The sequence below is a fragment of the Toxorhynchites rutilus genome, chromosome 1 (assembly GCF_029784135.1).
Source record: "Toxorhynchites rutilus septentrionalis strain SRP chromosome 1, ASM2978413v1, whole genome shotgun sequence".
Taxonomy (NCBI): domain Eukaryota; kingdom Metazoa; phylum Arthropoda; class Insecta; order Diptera; family Culicidae; genus Toxorhynchites; species Toxorhynchites rutilus.
The window spans coordinates 187,285,945-187,307,696 of record NC_073744.1 but is presented as its reverse complement, the minus strand read 5'-3'; the positions used below and the strand labels follow the sequence as shown (position 1 = coordinate 187,307,696).

General features: G+C 39.4%; 2 protein-coding genes across 2 annotated transcripts in view; one reads left to right on the top strand and one right to left on the bottom strand.

Annotated features, from left to right (window-relative positions):
* The window catches only part of LOC129766321 (lysosomal Pro-X carboxypeptidase), a 32,552-nt gene extending 12,361 nt beyond the window's left edge, over positions 1 to 20,191 (top strand). Inside the window, exon 4 of the mRNA XM_055766846.1 lies at positions 19,789 to 20,191. Coding sequence (XP_055622821.1) covers positions 19,789 to 20,026 — 238 coding nt within the window. The 3' untranslated portion in view covers positions 20,027 to 20,191. The remainder of the gene's footprint in view (positions 1 to 19,788) is intronic.
* Positions 20,040 to 21,007, bottom strand: LOC129766329 (trafficking protein particle complex subunit 1). The gene is made up of 3 exons (XM_055766852.1): positions 20,607 to 21,007; positions 20,341 to 20,550; positions 20,040 to 20,278 (listed from the first exon to the last, which is right to left on the bottom strand). Exons 1-3 carry the CDS (start codon positions 20,700 to 20,702, stop codon positions 20,150 to 20,152), a joined length of 435 nt encoding a protein of 144 aa, XP_055622827.1. The 5' UTR covers positions 20,703 to 21,007; the 3' UTR covers positions 20,040 to 20,149.
* Between the last annotated feature and the right edge of the window lie 745 nt (positions 21,008 to 21,752).

Sequence of the window (21,752 nt, the reverse complement as noted above, 5' to 3'; positions counted from 1 at the left end):
TATTGGATGCATAAAACCTTGAGTCTCCAACGTAACACTCTCGTTTTTGAAGTCACCCAAATATTTATTTATTCATTCATTCAGGATGGATTTAGATTCAACTTCAAACAAATTATCTCTAAATCAACGATAGTCCTACGTCACCCTTGCGGTTATACCATAAATATAACCCACTTCCTGTTTTTTCTTAACGAACTTTAATATATAGTGACCTTGTTTACGAATGAATACAGAGTTTCTATATATTATTACGGAATACGAAGCCAAATATTATTAGCATAAAGAGATAAGACGATCTCTTTCAAGACAAATTAATTCCGACCGCAAACTATTAAATAATATACTAATTCAAATAAATGTGTTTTTCATGCAAAAAAGTTGATGGGTCTGAGCCTAGGGGCATGGACGGGATCTTGACATAGGACTGTGATTGTGTGTAGTAATTGCATTTAAATTAAGTTTTTTATTGTTCAAAATCTGTTTTTTTCTCTGCGGTACATCAAATGGATGCCCTGGAAAAACCGTTTCCTGTATGTACTTGTATCCTTCAAACGGGTTAGATGACATAACGTGGTAGAATTCGGTACCACATTCTGTTCAAAAATGTACACTAAAATACCATTAAAGCCATTACTACTCTTTTCTTTTGTTTATTCAAAGAGTCATCATGTATCTTTTTTAAACACAAGTCTAAATAGTTAAGACCTACTAAAATATAAGCAAAATCAATTTATGACTACAAAAATATATTATAGATAAAAATAGCATCATCTTCTTCGTTACCACGTTGTCCGGAACATTGTTTGTAATAACTTTATAGCCTGGTAAGATCGCGACTACTCAAGCTATCATAATCTGATATACGTGAGTATACCCTTTCGATCTTCTAAATCAGCAGCCAGTTAAATTCATTAATTGCATTTTTACATAACCAAACAACATGCTCGCTATTATGACATCCTGGACCACAATTGCATAAATTGTGGGTAGCAAGATCAATATATTTGCTCTGTGAGTGAAAAAAATGAACAAATGCCGTGTAAAGTCAATTCATTTATTGTGATTGATTGTTCTTCGTTACAAGTAAATTTAATGACGGACCTTTTACGTTTGGTATGATGACTAGAACAAAATATATGTACGGAAGAATTATCAAACGTTTGATGTCCAATAAAGACAAAAAAAATGATCAAACGATTATTTTATTTTACATTTCCCTCTGAAGTTTACATCCCAAAGGTGTACATACTTCTCGAATCTCGAATTTGCTTGAAACTGGGAAGTTCATTCGCTTCTAGTGGCTGCACGATTTTCCCAGGTTCCTAAGTTTAGAAGATCATGTTAGGACAGACATATTCCACTCTGCACAAAGGCAAGCGAGGACAAAAGTACTCGCAGTTTGCATTTATATGCAGAGCCGATTTCCCCAGAAACCTCGGTTTTGAAGTCTGTGTTAGGGAAACACATTTCAATCGGAACAAAAATACTCCCGATTTGTATGAATTCGCAATGCCGATTTCCCCACGCTTCATGGATTTGAAGTCTGTGTTAGGGAAACACATTCCAGTCGGAACAAAAATACTCCCAACTTGCATGAATTTGAAATACCGATTTCTCCAGGCACCTTGGTTTAGAAATCTCTATTAGGGAACACGTTTCGGTGGGAACAAAAGCTACCCCTACTTTCGTGTGTTCTTTTTCTTCTTTTTGGCTTTAAGAGGGTTTAAACTTTTCAGTTCACTCGCCTCTAGGCTCTTTCGTGTGTTTGCAATGCCGATTTCGCTGCTTGGTTTTAAAGTCTGTGTTAGGGAACATTTTTCGATGAGAACAAAAGTCCCCCTACTTTCATGTATTTGCAATGCCGATTTCCCCAAGGCTGCTTGGTTTTGATGGCTGTGTTAGGGAAACCGTAAATCGGGCCAATCAAAACGATGCAGTTAGGGCGTTTAGATAACGCCTAATATTTTACAGTTATTCAATTGTGTATCTAATGAAAAACAACATTTTGTTAGTTGCGATAGATGCGTAGAAATATTCCCTATCAAGTGATGCAAACATCTCTCCTATCCAGTACGAAATGTTCGAGCTATAAGCATTCGAAATCCTTCATTTTTTCCTGCATGTTCTGTGTTTAGGTTTTCATTTTACCCTCCATATATTCCGGTTAGACGTAGTCCCACGTCAAAAATGTGAATTGAACGCGAATTGATTGGGCAACATACAATACAATAACTGATAAGTGCCTATTATCGATAGATGGAGAATCACTCATTATACGCATCAACTCACATTGTGAGCTAACGCCCGAATTTAGACAATATGTTTGTTGCGTCAGGGCAGGCAAGCGAGTGGTTACTGCAATCGCAAGAATCATGTTCATGTTTTAAGCAAAAAAAATATTGGATAAATTTCCTGTCTAATGATATATAACACAACATATGTCACAATAACCATTTTGAGTAATGTGCGTTTGAAAACTCTTAATAAATCGTTACATTTATCGTCTTTGATTTAGAAATCAAAGACATAGTCCTATGTCAAAACCGAAACGAATTAAATTGCACACCCAATAGGTGGATAGACACTCCTCCTTTTCTTTCTTTCTTTGTTTTTAAGAGTCTTTAAACTTTGCAGTTCATTCGCCTCTAATTCACTCCTCCTTTCTAAGGAGGGGTTGCCATGCAAATGAAACACAAATTCCAGCATAACTCGAGAATTAATCAAGCAAACGAACCCAAATTTGGCATATGGAGGTTTTAGGGTGCAATACTCTTGGACAGAGATTATCAGTGGAAAATAAAAGCCCGAGTTTAGTTCACACAAGAAAAAGAAATTAATATTTTATTCACTCAACGTTTGTAACACTCCGATAGTTCGAAATAGAATGAGGACAAAAAATGGCGCGCACAACACGTTTCTACTTGAGCTAATTGCGCTGTTGCCATTATCTCGAAGTACCTCATATTACAGCAGCAAAGTTTCTATGTAAGGTGGCACAGTCGTTGCACTCATAATACTCCTTCTCAACATATAGTGCCACCATCCGATGATAGTCCAAGCATACTTGAGAATTTTCGCTGTTTTGTAGTCCCTAAAGGCTTAGTAAGCACGTCAGCCGCCATATATTCAGTGGGACAGTACTCTAGCTTCAAGAGACCTTGCTCACACAGCTGTTTGACGAATTGCTCTCTGGTTTCTATATGTTTGGATCGACGATTGGTCCTCTCAGAATTCACAAAACTAATACAGCTTTGATTGTCTTCCATCATCTTTGTAGGTTCATTGTCATGTTCGCCCATCTCGTTCAGCAATCCTCGAAGCCATACCAATTCCTGAGTAGCCTCGCTTAAAGCACCATACTCCGATTCCATGGATGACAAAGTAACACAAGACTGTTTACGACTGGTCCATGAAACAGCTCCATTCGCGTAGCAGAAAACAAACCCAGTTGTTGATTTTCTCGAGCTTATGTCCCCAGCCCAATCTGCATCAGTGTACCCTATCAGACCATCACCATTTCTGTTGTACGCCAGCCTCACCAGTTTTGTCGCTTTCAGATAGCGAACCACTCGCTTTGCTGCCATCCAGCACGCCTCCGTAGGTGCACTCACCTTTCTGCCAAGGATCGCCGCACTAACGGCAATATCTGGTCTGGCACATACCGCAATATAGAGAAGAGCACCAACAAGACTTCTATACAATGTTCCATCAGTGAAAGTAGGACTTGCATCTTCTGTTTTCAGGAAACCTTCATCCATTGGTGTCTTCGCATTTTTCGCATCACTCAATCCAAATTTATCGATGACTTTTTGTATATAACCTTCGAGACTAACACTGTAACCACCATTTTCACGTTTTATCTCTAGTCCCAAGAAATAATTCAAATCTCCGAGATCCGTGATCTCCTCACAGCTGACCATTATATCATCCACATACACTAGCAAAAACACTCTTTTCTCATTTTCCACTTTCATGTACAAGCACTTATCAGCACTGCTTTGTTTGAAATCATTTTTCAGAAGTACATCGTGTAGCTTTTGGTTCCAGCAACGTGCGGACTGTTTGAGTCCGTATATACTTTTCCTCAATCTGCAAACAAAGTGCTCTTTGCCTTTTTCTTCGTATCCAGGTGGCTGTCTCATAAATAATTCTTGGTCGAGCTCACCGTACAAGTAGGCTGTCTTGACGTCGAAATGCTTAAGTGTCGTGTTTTTCTTCGAAGCAAGAGCAAGCAATGCATGAAGAGTTATATGACTCGTGACGGGAGCGAAAACTTCATCATAATCCTCTCCGAACCGTTGCGAATAGCCCTGAGCTACCAGACGTGCCTTGTGCTTGATGACTTTTCCAGCTGCGTTTCGCTTCAATTTATAAACCCAGCGACAACCAATCACCTTCCGTCCTGCAGGTAACTCGACTAACTCCCATGTACCGTTTTCCGAGTGTGACTCCAACTCATCCAGCATTGCTTCTTTCCATTCTGCATTATCTTCACAGTCAAAAGCTTCCCTCAAATTCTTGGGTTCACATGCTTCCACAGTAGCGTAGGCCTCCTCAACCAACCGAACTGGTGCAATTCCTTTGTTGTTGCGTTTTGATCTGCGCGCGGTCTCGTCCAGTGAAAAACCGTGGAACGAAGGTTCTCCATCGGACGCACTGTCGTATTGCGTTACATCAAGATCCTCATCGCCTAACAAATTTTCCGACCCTGCAGAAGGTGCAAGTGGAAATGTAACCACTCCTTCTGAAGTCACAGTCTTCTGTTTGGAAATACTCTCAACATTAAAATGTTCTTCGAACTTTGCATCCCTGCTGATTGTAATTCTTTTCGTTTCCAAGTTTACGAAACGATAGGCTTTCTGCCCCTCAGCGTAACCGACAAACACTAATTTTTGAACCTTTCTATCCAGCTTCTGACGTTTCTCTTTTGGGATATGAACGAAAGCTTCCGAAGCAAACATGCGTAGATGCCCATACGTAGGTTTCTTTTTGTACCAAAGTTTGTATGGCGTAGATATTACCGACGACGAAGGCAAACGATTCTGCAAGTACGTTGCAGTACTAATCGCTTCACCCCAGAATAGCTTTTCTAGCCCTGAGTCTGCTAACATGCACCGTGTCATTTCAACTAAATAACAGTTTTTCCGTTCGGCAACCCCGTTTTGTTGCGGGTAATATGGAGCCGTACGCTGATGCACTATTCCACAATCAACGAAAAACTTCCGCAAACTTTCACTAGAGTACTCACCACCTCCATCCGATCTAATGATGGTGGGGTAGCGCCCAAACTGGTTTTTCACCAAGCTACAGTACTCTCGAATGCGCACCTCTGCCTCAGATTTCCTCTGCAGCAAATAAACGATGGTATAGTGGCTGTAATCGTCCACCAATGTCATGAAAAACCGAAACCCCCTCGCCGTTGACTCTTCCATTGGCCCACATAGATCACTATGTACCAAATCACCGACGGCTGTCGTCTTTGAATCCGACACTTTCGGAAAAAACTCACGAGTTTGCTCACCTTCACAACACGGTCCGCAAATTGATTTCAAATCACACTGATTCAGCTTCATGCCGTGTCCCAAATTTTCACGTACTATCTTCATTACAGCTTGCGTGTCACGATGACCAAATCGACGATGCCACAAATGCAAACAGGAAACGCCGTGTTTTAAATCCGTCAGCATAGCTTGCTCGTTAAAACGTTTCAAATTATACAGACCACCCTGACGCTGGCCCACAAGCACAACATTTTTGTCTTTCAGGACTCTACACCCATCCTTATCGAATGATACTTCAAATCCCAAATCTGTGATTTTGCTTACCGATAGTAGATTCGCTTGAAGAGAAGGCACATGCTACACATTGTCCAACATCACATTCATGCGACCACCATTGCCGTTTACAGCTACAAGTTTACTACTTCCAACACCAGCTGATTTGATGCATTTACCGTCGGCCAAAGAGATTGTTGATTGCTTCGATTTGTCTAGTTTTTCAAGAATGGATAAATCGTTCGTCATGTGAGAAGTAGCACCGGAGTCAAAATACCACAAACCGGCTTCTTCAGCTCTTCCAAAAAACAAACACAGATCAATGCTATCTTCTGATTCGACAGCGACGTTAGCTTTTTCACTAGCTTCCTTCTCTTTTCTATCGGCCGCCCATTTTCGGCAATCTCGCCGGAAATGGCCAACTTTCTTACAATAGTGACATTGCTTGTCCTTCTTCTTGTCACTTTTCTTTTCAAAGTTATTTCTGAACTTTTCACTTGTTCCACAAGACACCAGAACTTTTTCTTCTTCACCGATTTCTTGCACTCGCCGCCGACCTTCATCCAGCAGTTTCCCCTTCACAAAATCAACCGTAAGATCTGCATCCGGCCGGCTCTCTAATGCTACGATCAACCCATCATACGATTTAGGAAGACTCGACAACATTAAAGCTACAATTGAGGGATCTTTCATTTCTTCACCAAGTGCAATTAATCGAAGCCGCAATGACGTGAGCTGCTTCAGGTGTTCTCCTATATTACCACCCTCCGGCATTCGAGTAGCAAACATCTGCCGCATAACGTGGATTTTGCTAGAAAGAGATGACCGCTCGTGATAGCCTTTCAGAGCATCCCACATCTCCTTCGACGTAGTCGTTTGCATAACATGAATCAACTGGCTGTCTTCCAGTGCCAAACCGATCAACGCCCTTGCCTTCTCGTCATTAGCGAGCCGCAAAGCACTAGGTTCCTCCGGTTTCGTTTCAGACACAACAGCCAGCACCTTTTCACGCGATAGCAAAAGCTGCATTTTAAATTTCCATATCGTATAGTTCTGATCACTCAACTTTTCAATGGAAACATTTGATTCCGCCATTTTCACTATCAAAATTTTCAAAGTCAATATTCACTTCTTCTCGCGACAACGAACTTCAAAACTTAACACTTTCTGCAATTTCCTGGGCCCATAACCTCTTGGACAGAGATTATCAGTGGAAAATAAAAGCCCGAGTTTAGTTCACACAAGAAAAAGAAATTAATATTTTATTCACTCAACGTATGTAACACTCCGATAGTTCGAAATAGAATGAGGACAAAAAATGGCGCACACAACACGTTTCTACTTGAGCTAATTGCGCTGTTGCCATTATCTCGAAGTACCTCATATTACAGCAGCAAAGTTTCTATGTAAAGGTAGGTTTAGAGTTCCCGTGAACGTGAACGCGAACAAACACTTTTTTGTTAATAATTCATCAGTCCATATATATAAAACGCGAGAAAAACATCTTGAAACGATAGGAAGAAACATTTTCTAGTTGAAAAACATGTTTAAACACAATTCATATTGATAAAAGTGGAATAATTCAATATTTCACACCTAAGTGGTGCGGACTCAATCCACTTCATTCTCAAGCAAATTCTTGCATGTTTTCAAGCGATTTCTTGCAATAAATTCTCAGACCACCAGAGATGCCAGATTTACAAATATGTTTGTAAATTTACAGACATATCTGTAAAACATTCATCACATCTATTCATCACATCAAAAATATTTGACTCACCATATGACATTTTTCCATAGTTTTAATACAGAAAAGTTATTATATTTAGTATATATCAATACACATGACGTTAGACCAGCGATACTCAACCTGCGGCCCGGCAGTCCTTCTTGTTGGCCCATCTGGTGTGTATGATGTTTGGAACTCATACACATAAGTACTTTTGCCTTGACATCATTGCAGACGAAAAAGAGGATACGGTTATTCACAATTAATGAACAATTGCATTCTCTGCAGGTAAGGAAAAATCTTGAACGAAAATTGTCTCTGATAATTATTTTCTGTTCTAGACAAGATTGTTTTGCTGAAATGCAAGGAGATTTATTGAAAAATAGTGAAGTTAGGGTCAGGACTATGCAACCTATGTATTTAAACAACATCGAATAAAAATTTTCATTCTATTTTCAACAACTTACATTTGCTTTCGGGTCTGCTTATGACGAAATATGGGTTACTGTTCGATATTGTTACGACAGACATGGTTCATGGCCGTGTGGTGGTCTAAAACTTGTATAGCCTTGCATGGCGGATGGAAAATATACACTGCATTTTTTTTAAAATAAAAGACGGGTGGGTAATGTCGGGGACATAACCGGAGTGACGTAGGACTATACAAAGGGGACAGCTTTTGTTAAATATATATTTTAAATATATTGCTTTATTTTCTTCTCCTACGTGAATACCTACCTATCTACCTGAAAAATTGATTAGTTTACTGTTTACTCTTTATGAATATGTTGATGGTTCTGAAAAGAACCTTTGGTGTTGTGTTTTTGTTATCACTCGATATTCCCATCTTGTTCGGTTAAACCTTCCTGTTTAGCTATTGCGTTTGCCACTCGCCACAGCTTTCACAGTTGGAAAATTTCTTCCCATCCAGCTTGTGACATGTTGTTCAGTAAATTACATTTAATGCGACGTGCCGGAGAAACACTTTGCCACTCACTGAAACTAATTGTTGCCTTGATGAGCGCCGAACCGAAGCTGCTCTGTTCTTGATGCGGGTTTTCTGATTGTCGTGAGCAGCTTTGCAAGCCAACTCGAGCACTCCGACGGCCGAAACTCTATAATCGCTGTTAGGTATACTGGTGCTCCGGCACCAATCCGTTCGGCCTAGTTACCCTTGCGGAGCAATCAGTGAATGCGGCCAACAGGGAACTGGAGACCGGCACGGTTCGAGTGAGACTTTGCCTTTCCCTTAACTTGTCCTCCTTTGTTACGTCCACGATGCCGATGCCGTACAACCACACGGGTTTACGGTTTGAAAGAAAATAAGATATTTTTTTGGGGTCCGCGTGTTTTATACTCTAGCGGTACACACTCACAGGATAAAGACAAATCGGCAGACTCAGCCAGAGGGGCGAGTCCAACGAGATGAACGAATGAGCGTTAAAAGGGAGTGATGGCAAAAAAATACATTCATTACGATTTGTTCGTTCGTTGGATTCACATGCAGGCTAAAAAGGGTCCTTTTCAGGATCACAAAATTATCTTCAATCTAAAGAGTTTATTGTTTTGTTGTCACTCGATATCCCCATCTTGTTCGGCTAAACCTTTCTGTTTAGCGATTGCATTTGCCAGTCGCCACAGCTTTCACAGTTGGAAAATTTCTTCCCATCCAGCTTTTGACATATTTTACAGTAAATTACATTCAATGCAACGTACCGAAGCGCCACTCAGTGTTGCATTGGAGGCGATTTGAACCTGCAATTGAACATTTGCGATGACAGTGGTACAGTGTCGACTTTCAATGTGCGGTCATAATTTGGATCTCTATGTTTACAAAAATGTCCAACTAAATAAGTCGCATTACATGTCCGTCCAATTAGCTAAATGTCGAACTAATTGTAAATTACTGTACTTTCAATTTGGAAACAATTTAAGAGTTGGTGAAAATTGAATAATCTTGAAAGTCCCCAACTATCAATAAGCTCAGAACTACTGCCAAATTCACATACTCATCAGATCCTGGCAAACAAATTATGAAAACATCAATTTGTGTTTTATTATTATTTTGGATAATGTTTTAGAACGCATTGAACTTTATTTCCTAAACTCTTTTTTGGAAGGTTTAATGGCCCTGAAAAGCGCCTTGTTTTATGGAATGGTTCCAATTTAGAAAACTTAGTACTCGTGGTTTTGAAAAAAAACCATTTCGAACGCCCTCGATGCCGCCTTGTTCTGGATTTGCCACCAAAGCAGATTGTAAAAAGAACAAACTTTTTTCTTCTGCTACCTGCTGCCGTTTTGCGATTGCGTTTGCCACTCGCCACTCGCTGCAACTGCCTGTTGTTGTCTTGATGTGTTCTGTTCTGAATGCGGTTTTTCTTATCGTCGCGAGCAGCTTTACCAGCCAACTCGATCACTTCGGCGGCCGAAACTATATAACGGCGGCTAGGTGGACTGGTACTAACGCGATCGACCTAGCTACCCTTGCGGGGAACTCCATATCAACACGGTTCGAGCGGGATTTTGCCTTTCCCTTCACTTTTCCTCCTTTACCATGTCCAGACATGGTTGCTTGGGTTGGTTTGTTGATGTGTTGAGATGCGAACCGATGTGGTGTACGGTTTGAATGAGAATGACCGTTACGGCAGCGGAGCGGGGATTTTTAAGCTGACTGGCTGGCTCGAGAATTACGCATGTGTGAGACTGCGACCAATGTTTCGTTCATTTTTTTCTTTTTCCTTTCCAATCGTGCTTCATTCTATTTCACTGCTGCTCTGGTTGCCCGTTTTGGTCGGTACGATTTGAGGAGCACAAAATGGACCAATCAAAAATGGGCACATAGTGCATTTTGACAATGCTTGATATTTTACAATTATTTAATTATTTATCTCAAGAAAAATTAAATGTTATTCGTTATGATAGATGCGTAGATATATTTCCTATCAATTGATGCAAAAACCTTTGCGATCTATTGAGAAATGCTCGAGTTATAAGCGTTCCAAATCTTGCATTTTTTTCTACTTGTTCAGTGCCTAGATTTCCATTTCACCCCCTATATCTTCCGGTTAGACGTAGTCCTACGTCAAAAACGACAAGACCGCAAGCCTTGGTGGATGTCCAATATATCAACGGAGAAATACTGTGTTTTATAAAAATTAACAACGCGTATGTTTGTGTATGTATGTGTATGTATGTATGTGTAGATCGTTGAAACATTTAAACACACTTACAGCACATAAGTTATTAAGTGGTCCGAAAAATCATTTTTTTCCACTTTTTCCCAAAAATGACAAATGAAAATTAATAACATTTGAATCACTGAATCGATTTAGATGATCGACATATAAAATTGACCTAGCCTTTTATAAAAAAATATTTAACTTGCGAAAAACATAATTATATTTTAGTAATTATTGATTGTAGTCGTTTTTTATTTTTTTTATGACTTTGGACTAGAGGGCGCTATATATTTTTATATTTTTTCTTGAAAGCTGAGGATTTTTTAAACAACATATCTCGATATCAGGGTTGCTATTTTTTCGTTTTTTAGATATGATTTTTAAAAAAAATTATTTTCCCCATTTGTCCAGAAATAACTTTCTGCAAAAAATCATAACATTTGAACTACTGAACCGATTTAGATGATCGATATATTAAATTGAAGCCAATAAGCAAAACTCACACTTGCGGGAAGATTGGATTCTAGTAGCATAGGTCTAGTTTAGTCACATATGAATATTGATCGAAGACTTAAAACATGTTAAATTTACAAAATTCTAACTTAAAAACAATAATTATAGCATCTCTGATATCGAGATATGTTAAGTAAATACTCCTCAGCTTTCCATAAAAAAATATAAAAAAATATAGCGCTCCTATCTTTAACCGAGAAAACTATGAAAAACTAACTCAATCCATAATTACAAAAACAAAATTCAATTTTTTCGCAAAAGTAATATTTTAAAAAAATATATCTCGTAAGCTTCAATTTGATATGTCGATGATATGAATCGGTCCAATAGTTCGAAAGTTATGACTTTTTGTAGTGGGAAAAATGGGGAAAAATTGTTTTTCGAACCATCGATTAGTTTTGCAAAATCATATTTCAAAAACGAAAAAAATAGCATCTCTGATATCGAGATATTTTATGCAAAAGTTCTCAGCTTTCAATCCATATTAAAAATAGGATCCATATTATATGCAAGTTAAATATTTCTCAATTAAAGCTCATTGGCTTAAATTTGATATGTCGATCATCTAAATCGGTTGAGTGGTTCGAAAGTTATAAATTTTTGAAAAAAGTCATTTTGGGAAAAAGTGGAAAAAATGATTTTTGGGATCACCCTAAAATGGAAATGGGCACCCTAATGACAAATTAAAAAAATACGAGTTTAATGTTTTGCGATAAAGAACAAAATTACCACTTTTGACGAAGAGCTGAGAACCACTATATTAGTTTGGCATGGAATGGCTGTATATATATATACAGAATACAATCTTACGTGCATCGTGATGTACAAAGTATTAATGAATAAGTGAAAATTAACGTTAAAAGACATTTCTATAGATCTGCACACTTTTACAGACTTTTCCACATTTTTAACAGACATTCACATGTTTTTACAGACTTTTTTTAAAAATCATCTGGCAGCTCTTCCTTCCACTTTTTATCGAATATTTCCAAATCGCAGGAGTAAACATTTACGTGACTCTGACTTTGTTTGTTTTTATTACGTTCGGAAAAACGTTATGACAAAGAGAGGGGACATTAAAAATGCGTTGCTCAGTGAAAGGCTGAGATGGTCTTTTAGAGATGCAATGGTTAATTAAACAATTGACGGAAAAATGTAGTTCGTTCATTTTATAATTTTACTTATTTTTGCCCTTGACAACAATACCTCTTTTATAGTGTTGATTATCATAAGAAAAATAACACTCCTGATCGTTGGATCTCTTTTGACATTTCAATTGGATCTTTTTTGACAGCCGTTTTGATTCAGTCCGCACTACCTAGTTTCACACCGATTCTGAATTTCCACCGTGGAATCGAGATGTTGGTGAACTCACCATAGTTCACCGACTTCGGTGAACGTGAACGTGAAAACAATGGTGAATCTAGATGTCAAAATATTTCCCCGTTCATGTTCACGTTCGAATGTCCCAAGGCATTCTGAAAATTATTTCACCGTGGATATGTTTAGCAATTCTCAAGTTTTCAATGATAGAGGCGAATGAACTGAAAAGTTTAAAGCCTCTTTAATCCAACATCATCATCATTTTCAATGAAAATTTTGATATGGATGCAATTTCATTCAATCGGATCTTTCCGCGGGTTGAAAAACTTCGTTGCTTCGGGTTGATTTGTGAACAACTGTATATTTTATCCGAATTACACTATTGAAGATCGACGTTTATTTACTTCACGTTTACTGGCGAACTTTTAATATGAACGTGAACGTGAACAAAATCATTCTATTCACCACGATTTTTTTTAGTTGTTTGTTCGCAATGTAGTTCACCGTGAAATGATCGTACTATTCCACCACCTGTTCAAGTTCACGTTCACGGGAACTCTAAACCAGGCTTAAGGTGGCACAGTCGTTGCACTCATAATAAATACATGTTTCTGTGTTGGATAGACACTCCTCCCCCTTGAGCTTGAGCTTGAGCTTGGGTAGACTGTACAATTCGTAGTTGCTCTCCGTGATTGACCTGAACCAACCAAATTGCACAAAGAACACACAGAATGACGCTTGGGACTAGCAAATCATTCTCGTTGTGCAATTTTCGGTGATTCGAGCTTTCAATGATCAATAACGACGCCGGCCACGTCCTTACAGTCACCAGGGGAAGGGTAGGAATGTTAGTATGATATTCGCCGCCCGAAGGCCAGAAGGGTCGCCTCTATAAACACTTTTTTGTTAATAATTCATCAGTCCATATATGGTTCCCTAGCGTTTATCATGGAAGGGATAGTTTGTTAGTAGGAAGGGGTAATAATCAGGATTCACTGTGGTAAGTGATGTGATTATGCTAACGCAAACTAGAGATCACTTGACGAAACGAAAACTTGAAAACCAAATGCATTTCGTAGCCGTGAAGATATTAAAGGGTGACCTGAAAAGGTCTCTGCAAAAGGATCATAACTCTGGTAAGTGAATTAATTTTGTAAGCGTGGACCCAATTACTCGTTGAAACGAAAACTCGAACATCAAATGCATTTCGTAGCAGCTGAACGGTAACCTGAAAAGTCTCCTCTGTTCAACGGAGCAAAAACTCGAAAATCAAATGCATTTGAAGATTGAATATATTGAAGGGTCACCTGATAAGGTCTTATCAGACTCGGATCGGACTTAATACTTGTGCCTAGTCGCACGTCATGCTCTTCCATTGTAATACACGGAACTCACGGAAGTTTTCCGAATTGGGACTCTAGCATCTTGAACCTAGTCTTGCAATTTATATTTGAACCTCAAAAAGGAAAACTTGATACCTGCGATTTGGATTTGTAATAAAAACTAACAATTTCTCAAGTAATCAGTCGAGCAATTATTAACGAAATCATTGTTCTTGTAGTAAGGGTTAGAATGACATAATTGAAGGAAAAGCAACGTCAATCCTCTATTCAAAAAAAAAACCGAAAAGGAGATACATACAAGAAGAACTCACTGACATTCAAGGTGAACTACTAATCCCAAGAAAAAACATGGGTGAGCAAAAGAGACAAATGTAAGTTAATTCAAACTTTTCTCTCGACCTCCGTAACATTCTCATGGTCGAAACGCACACTACATTGAATATTCTTGCATGGAAATCTTATGGCCGCTTGTACATACACATCAAAGTCAACGTCTAGCTAGATTTAAAAGAAAAGAAAATCGATGTTACGTTGACGTCAATGCGCTCTTTACCACGAAGACAATATTAGATATATAAAAACCTCTAAAACTATTGGATCTTCTAAAACTCTAGAATGTCGTTTAGATTGAATGCAACTTCGCGCGAAAATGCGGCTGCACAAATCTCACGCAACTGCGAGAAGTAAACAACGACATAAAACTGCACCGGCGTGGCTACACTGTCCGCTCCGCCTTGCCGTGACCGAAATCGTTTGCCTCGAACAAACAAAACAGCCTGCCTCCATCCGTCAGCTATCGCACAATCAAAATATGCTCTCCGATCCAATCCTCTCACAAAAACTCGACTGTACGTCAACCGACGAAAAGAATCAAACTACCTTGGTCTTCCGAAGCAAACGAGTCCGTTCTGGGAAGCAAGGCAACCACACCAATACAATCACATGTTTGCTGGTCATCCTCCACGATCGCGCACTCGTAATCCCACACTCTCACACGCAGCCGCACCCGCCATCACCGCAGTCTTCTACTGACTGACACTTTCTCTCTCTCGCACATAACACCGAGAGACTTGAAGCGGATTGCATTTCGGATCGGTTATAAAAATAACAAATTGTTAATAGTACTTAGCTGGGATGTTGATGTTTCTCGATACAGTTGGATCATTTTGCTGGCAGAATTAGTGGTTAGTGGATTCCATCCTTAATATCACTGCTGTAAAAAACATGCTCTAAAAAGCAAGCTACCACGCATACACACATAACCACGGTACACGAGAGAGTTGAAAAAAAAAACAACGCCATAATCCAGTAAAATAACCACAAAACTGATTAACTGAATTTGAACTTTTTTTTTCATTACAACACCATTAACACAACGAAACCAGAAGCCATTTTCACGATAACTTCCACCAACAAACTATTCCTAGCAGCGAATAGAGCCGAAACAGGTTGAAACGCGCTAAACAAAGAAGAAAAAAAAATCAGACGCGGAGCAAAGAAAAACTCATCCGCACCCGACGAGTGTTCGGTCGAGACTCTCTGGATAGACACTCCTCCCCCTTGGCTTGGTGGTTTGACACTCCTCTCCCCTCTCTCAGGGGGATGCATAACTCGCATAACTCGAGAATCAATCAAGCAAACGGAACCAAATTTGGCATGTTGAGGTTTTAGGGTGCAATAAATGTTTTTACGGTGGTTAGACACTCCACCCCCTTCTTCAAGGGGGAGCTACCATACAAATGCAACACAAACTTCTGCATAACTCGAGAACTAATCAAGCAAATGGAGCAAAATTTGGGATGTGAGGGTTTTTGGGTACGAGAAATGTTTCTATGATGCTATGACAGCCCTTCCTCCTCTGGAATGGAGAGGGGGTCCCATAAAAATATTACACATATATCATCCAAACATGACAAATGAAAATTTTCGGAAAACTCTGAGAAACTCGCATGTGTTCTACAATTACATATTGACAAGCGTTGTTAGTCCGTTTGATGTTTGCGCCAACGAAATTGATTTTTGTTCGAAAGTGGAAATGAATTTTAATGTGATAAAACGCACTCCTATATCTTCTTCTATCTATAAAAATAAAAATGGATCGCCGAATGTGTTGATAAGAACAAAACTCGAAGAAGAAATTATCCGATTTAGGGCTATCTTCATTCTATCATATTTTCTGTATCAAACATTTATTCGATGTAACGGAGAAACATGTTATTTGCAAGTGATTGAAAAATTTTGAACGAGAATTGTGTCTGAAAATAATCTTATATTATAATGACGAATTTTGGTAGAAGTCCTAGGAAATTCATATTAAAAGGAAATTGTAAAGGGTCAATTAGAAGATGAATCAATGAACAGTTCTGCGATTGGACCCTTGATCGTAAGTAAGAGAACGTGAATGTTTGGAGGTATTGATAAGAAAAGACGGGTGGGTAATGTCGGGGACATAACCGGAGTGACGTAGGACTATACAAAGGGGACAGCTTTTGTTAAATATATATTTTAAATATATTGTTTTATTTTCTTCTCCTACGTGAATACCTACCTATCTGCCTGAAAAATGGATTCGTTTACTGTTTACTCTTTATGAATATGTTGATGGTTCTGAAAAGAACCTTTGGTGTTGTGTTTTTGTTATCACTCGATATTCCCATCTTGTTCGGTTAAACCTTCCTGTTTAGCTATTGCGTTTGCCACTCGCCACAGCTTTCACAGTAGGAAAATTTCTTCCCATCCAGCTTGTGACATGTTGTTCAGTAAATTACATTTAATGCGACGTGCCGGAGGAACACTTTGCCACTCACTGAAACTAATTGTTGCCTTGATGAGCGCCGAACCGAAGCTGCTCTGTTCTTGATGCGGGTTTTCTGATTGTCGTGAGCAACTTTGCAAGTCAACTCGAGCACTCCGACGGCCGAAACTCTATAATCGCTGTTAGGTATACTGGTGCTCCGGCACCAATCCGTTTGGCCTAGTTACCCTTGCGGAGCAATCAGTGAATGCGACCAACAGGGAACTGGAGACCTGCACGGTTCGAGTGAGACTTTGCCTTTCCCTTAAAGGAGGACATTTGTTACGTCCACGATGTCGATGCCGTACAACCACACGGGTTTACGGTTTGAAAGAAAATAAGATATTTTTTTGGGATCCGCGTGTTTTATACTCTAGCGGTACACACTCACAGGATAGAACCAAAACGGCATACTCAGCCAGAGGGACGAGTCCAACGAGACGAACGAATGAGCGTTAAAAGGGAGCGATGGCAAAAAAATACATTCATTACGATTTGTTCGCTCGTTGGATTCACATGCAGGCTAAAAAGGGTCCTTTTCAGGATCACAAAATTATCTTCAATCTAAAGAGTTTATTGTTTTGTTATCACTCGATATCCCCATCTTGTTCGGCTAAACCTTCCTGTTTAGCGATTTGTTGCCACTCGCCACAGCTTTCACAGTTGGAAAATTTCTTCCCATCCAGCTTGTGACATATTTTACAGTAAATTACATTCAATGGCACGTCGCATTACCACCACTCAGTATCGGATTGGAGGTAATTTTAACCTGTAATTGAACATTTGCGATGACAGTGGTACAGTGTCGACCTTCAATGTGGGGTCATAATTTGGACCCCGAACTCTATGTTAACAAAAATGTCCAAATAAATATGTCGCATTACTGGTCCGACCAATTAGCTAAATGTCGAGATAAGTGTAAATTACTGTACTTTCAATCTAGAAGCAATTTAAGAATTGGTGAAAATCAATAAGCTCAGAACAACTGCCAAATTCACATACTCATCATATCCTGGCAAACAAATTATGAAAAAATCAATTTGTGTTTTATTATTATTTTGGATATTGTTTTAGAAAGCATTGAACTGTATTTCCTAAACTCTTTTTTGGAAGGTTTAATGGCCCTGAAAAGCGCCTTGTTTTATGGAATGGTTCCAATTTAGAAAACTTAGTACTCGTGGTTTTGAAAAAAAAACATTTCGAACGCCCTCGATGCCGCCTTGTTCTGGATTTGCCACCAAAGCAGTGTGTATAAAGAACAAACTTTTTTCTTCTGCTACCTGATGCCGTTTTGCGATTGCGTTTGCCACTCGCCACTCGCTGCAACTGCCTGTTGTCTTGATGTCCACCGAACCGAATGTGTTCTGTTCCGAATGCGGGTAACTATATACCGCCGGCTAGGTGGACTGGTGCACTGGTACTAACGCGCTCGGCCTAGCTACCCTTGCGGGGAACTCCAGATCAACACGGTTCGAGCCGGATTTTGCCTTTCCCTTCACTTTTCCTCCTTTGCCATGTCCAGACATGGCTGCTTGGGTTGGTTTGTTGATGTGTTGTGATGCGAACCGATGTGGTGTACGGTTTGAATGAGAATGATCGTTACGGCAGCGGAGCGGGGATTTTTAAGCTGACTGGCTGGCTCGAGAATTACGCATGTGTGAGACTGCGACCAATGTTTCGTTCATTTTTTTCTTTTTCCTAAATCGTGGTTCATTCTATTTCGCTGCTGCTCTGGTTGCCCGTTTTGGTCGGTTCGATTTGAGGAGCACAAAATGGACCAATCAAAAATGGGCACATAGTGCATTTTGACAATGCTTGATATTTCACAATTATTCAATTATTTATCTCAAGAAAAATGAAATGTTATTCGTTATGATAGATGCGTAGATATATTTCCTATCAATTGATGCAAAAACCTTTGCGATCTATTGAGAAATGCTCGAGTTATAAGCGTTCCAAATCAGGCATTTTTCAGTGCCTAGATTGTTCAGTGCTTGTTCAGTGCCTAGATTTCCATTTCACCCCCTATATCTTCCGGTTAGACGTAGTCCTACGTCAAAAAAAATTTGGGCGAGACGAAGTTTGCCGGGTCAGCGTATATCTATCTATCTCCTATCTTCTATATATATCTATCTATCTATATATATAAAAATGGAGTGATGTCTGTCTGTCTGTCTGATTCTTATAGACTCGGAAACTACTGAACCGATCGACATGAAAATTGGTATGTAGGGGTTTTTGGGGCCGGGGAAGGTTTTCGTGATATTTTGAGACCCCTCCCCCTCTAAGGGGGGGCTGCCATACAAATGAAACACAAATTTCTGCATTACTCGGAAATTAACCAAGCAAACGAAACCAAAGTTGGCATGTGAAAGTTTTAGGGTGCAATAAATGTTTCTATGATGGTTAGACAGTCCTTCCCCCACTCAAAGGGGGGGCTGCCATACAAATGAAACACAAATTTCTGCATTACTCGAGAATTAATCAAGCAAATGAAACCAAATTTGGCATGTGGAGGTTTTAGAATGCAATAAATGTTTCTATGGTGTTAAGATACTCCTTCCCCCTCTCTTAGAGGGGGCTGCCGTACAAATGAAACACAAATTTTTGCATTACCCGAGAATTAATCAAGCAAATTAAACCAAATTAGGCATATGGAAACTTTAGGGTGCAATGAATGTTTCTATGGTGGTTAGATACCCCTCCCCCCTCTCTAAGGGGTGGCTGCCATACAAATAAAACACAAATTTCTGCATTACTCGAGAATTAATCAAGTAAATGGGCGGGACGAAGTTTGCCGGGTTAGCTAGTATATATATATAAATGTTCTGTTCGTTTGTGTACGCGTCAAAAACTCGAAAAGTACGGAACCGATTGAGCTCAAAACAAGATACAATATACAAAACAACCAACCCATCTAGGATTGTTTTTCCAACATGAAAAATTGGAAAAATCAACTCAACCATGCAACCAAGATGTGCCACAGCAAAGCGTGGCAGGGTACAGCTAGTAAATATATGAAAATCAGTACACATTGGTATTCGGGCGCATGTCCTTCTAGTAAATGTTATAGAATCGCATCCGTTAGACAAGTAAAAGTTAATTCCTTTTTCTCATAAACACACATTCGCAGCGGAGTCTCCAATATTGTCTTCAGCAACGGGCTGCTGGATCCCTGGTCAGGTGGTGGAGTTCTGCGTTCCTCGAATAGCAATATAAAAATCGTTCTGATTCCCGAAGGGGCCCATCACATCGACTTGCGAGCTTCCAATCCGAACGATCCGGGCTCCGTTATCGCCGCTCGCCAAATTCACTCCCAAAACATCCAACTATGGATCAAACAGTACCGCAAGGCGAAAAACTTTCGTTGAGATTAAAGACGAATTTCTTTGATTTATGTGTGTATATTTGTAGTTTATCAGTTTGTTACAGAAACACAGGGATGGGAGAAAACATAACATAGAATGCAAACACGAAGTTAAAATAAAACTATTTTAAATAATTTTGGGCCCAAATATAGGGGATTGTTTCACGAACTCGTCCAGCTTTGTTTTGAACAGATCCGAAGTCACCGGTGTTCCCATCGTCCACATTGGGTTCCGCACCACATATTCGACCCAAATCTTGAAGTGAAATAAAACGAACTCATCGACTGCTCTGTGCCACAATCAATAAGCTAACTCACCTTACTGTACAGCTGTAGGAGGAAATCCTTGATCCCGGTGGCGGTTGTGTCGGTATTCAGCACAAGTTTCAACCCGGACGAAATCTCAACAAAGTGTAGGGCGTATTTGTTGGTTTTGTAGTACAGAAAGCCTTCCTTCGGGTCTGTGGGGGAGATTTTGTTGACGAACGATTTAAGGGAGAACAACATCCCATACATCAGCTTGGCTTCCTGGAAAGATAGACTACAGATTATACCTGGAAAACGCGAGATGTCACAGATATCACCTCATCCTTTGTTATTCCGGACTGCTTCAAACGGTTCCACTCACCGTAATACAGAAGGGTGCCGAACTTATCGAAGATGTACAAATTGTAGATCATTGTGACCAATCCAGAGCACCGACTTACAGTGGGATAGTTTGTACCAGCTTATAGTGATCGTCGTTCCGAACTGATCGTACATTCAATAGAAATTCTCGTTTGTAAATACAAACTGCCCTCTAAAATAATTTAATTCTTGTATAATAGACCAATTCGACAATGAAAGGAATTCTAGGCCCCTATGCTAGTTCAGTTCGATAACAAACAGTTTCAAGTAAGTTCATTTTATATATAGTTTACAAAAATTCACATCGGTATTAATGTTATTTTGTGCAAATGACAGTCATCTGCTTCTTGTCCTTGCAGTTCGCTGTCAACGTTTTGTTTTGCTTTTTCACTTCCCTCCAGGGATGCCAGGTGATTTATTCAATTATCTTTACATGACACGAAAAAATGTCTTCACAATCACATCGGAAAAAACTAATAGCGAATTCATTTTTGAAGCTGGTTTATACTTATGACAGACATACAGCTGTACTTGCGTTGTACTTCGAAAATTGTATGTCTGTCACCATGTACAGCGCTAGAACCATGCAAGCAACTCGGTACAATCGCTGTACCTGTACCGACCTGTTTTACCGCTGTACATGGCTACAGTTGTACTGTGCGCAGCTCCATAGACGGTTAGTGGTGGGTAGCATGAACAAGCAGAATCAAATCACTTGATAAACGTTCTTTTCATTGACTTTCTTTTGAGTTAATAACTCAGATCGGAAACTTTTTTGTTGTGTTTGATAGTTTAGACACTAAATAAAATCCTTTTTCATTGAAATATGTGGTGGAAATTGGAAAAATATCTGATTGTCAGTTTGACATACGGTACAATGTACAACCAAAGTATGTCTGTCATGGTACGATGGTACCTGTACAACGCTGTACACGTACAACGCAAGTACAGCTGTATGTCTGTCCCTGGTATTAGTGCCGAACTGACTCTGTAATAAAAAAAAACGTTTTCAGGTTCACGAATGAGGAGGTTTGTTGGTGTGCTTTATATAGTCTGATTTGTTTATATTTGCAATGACAAATTTCTACTCCATATTGTTTGAT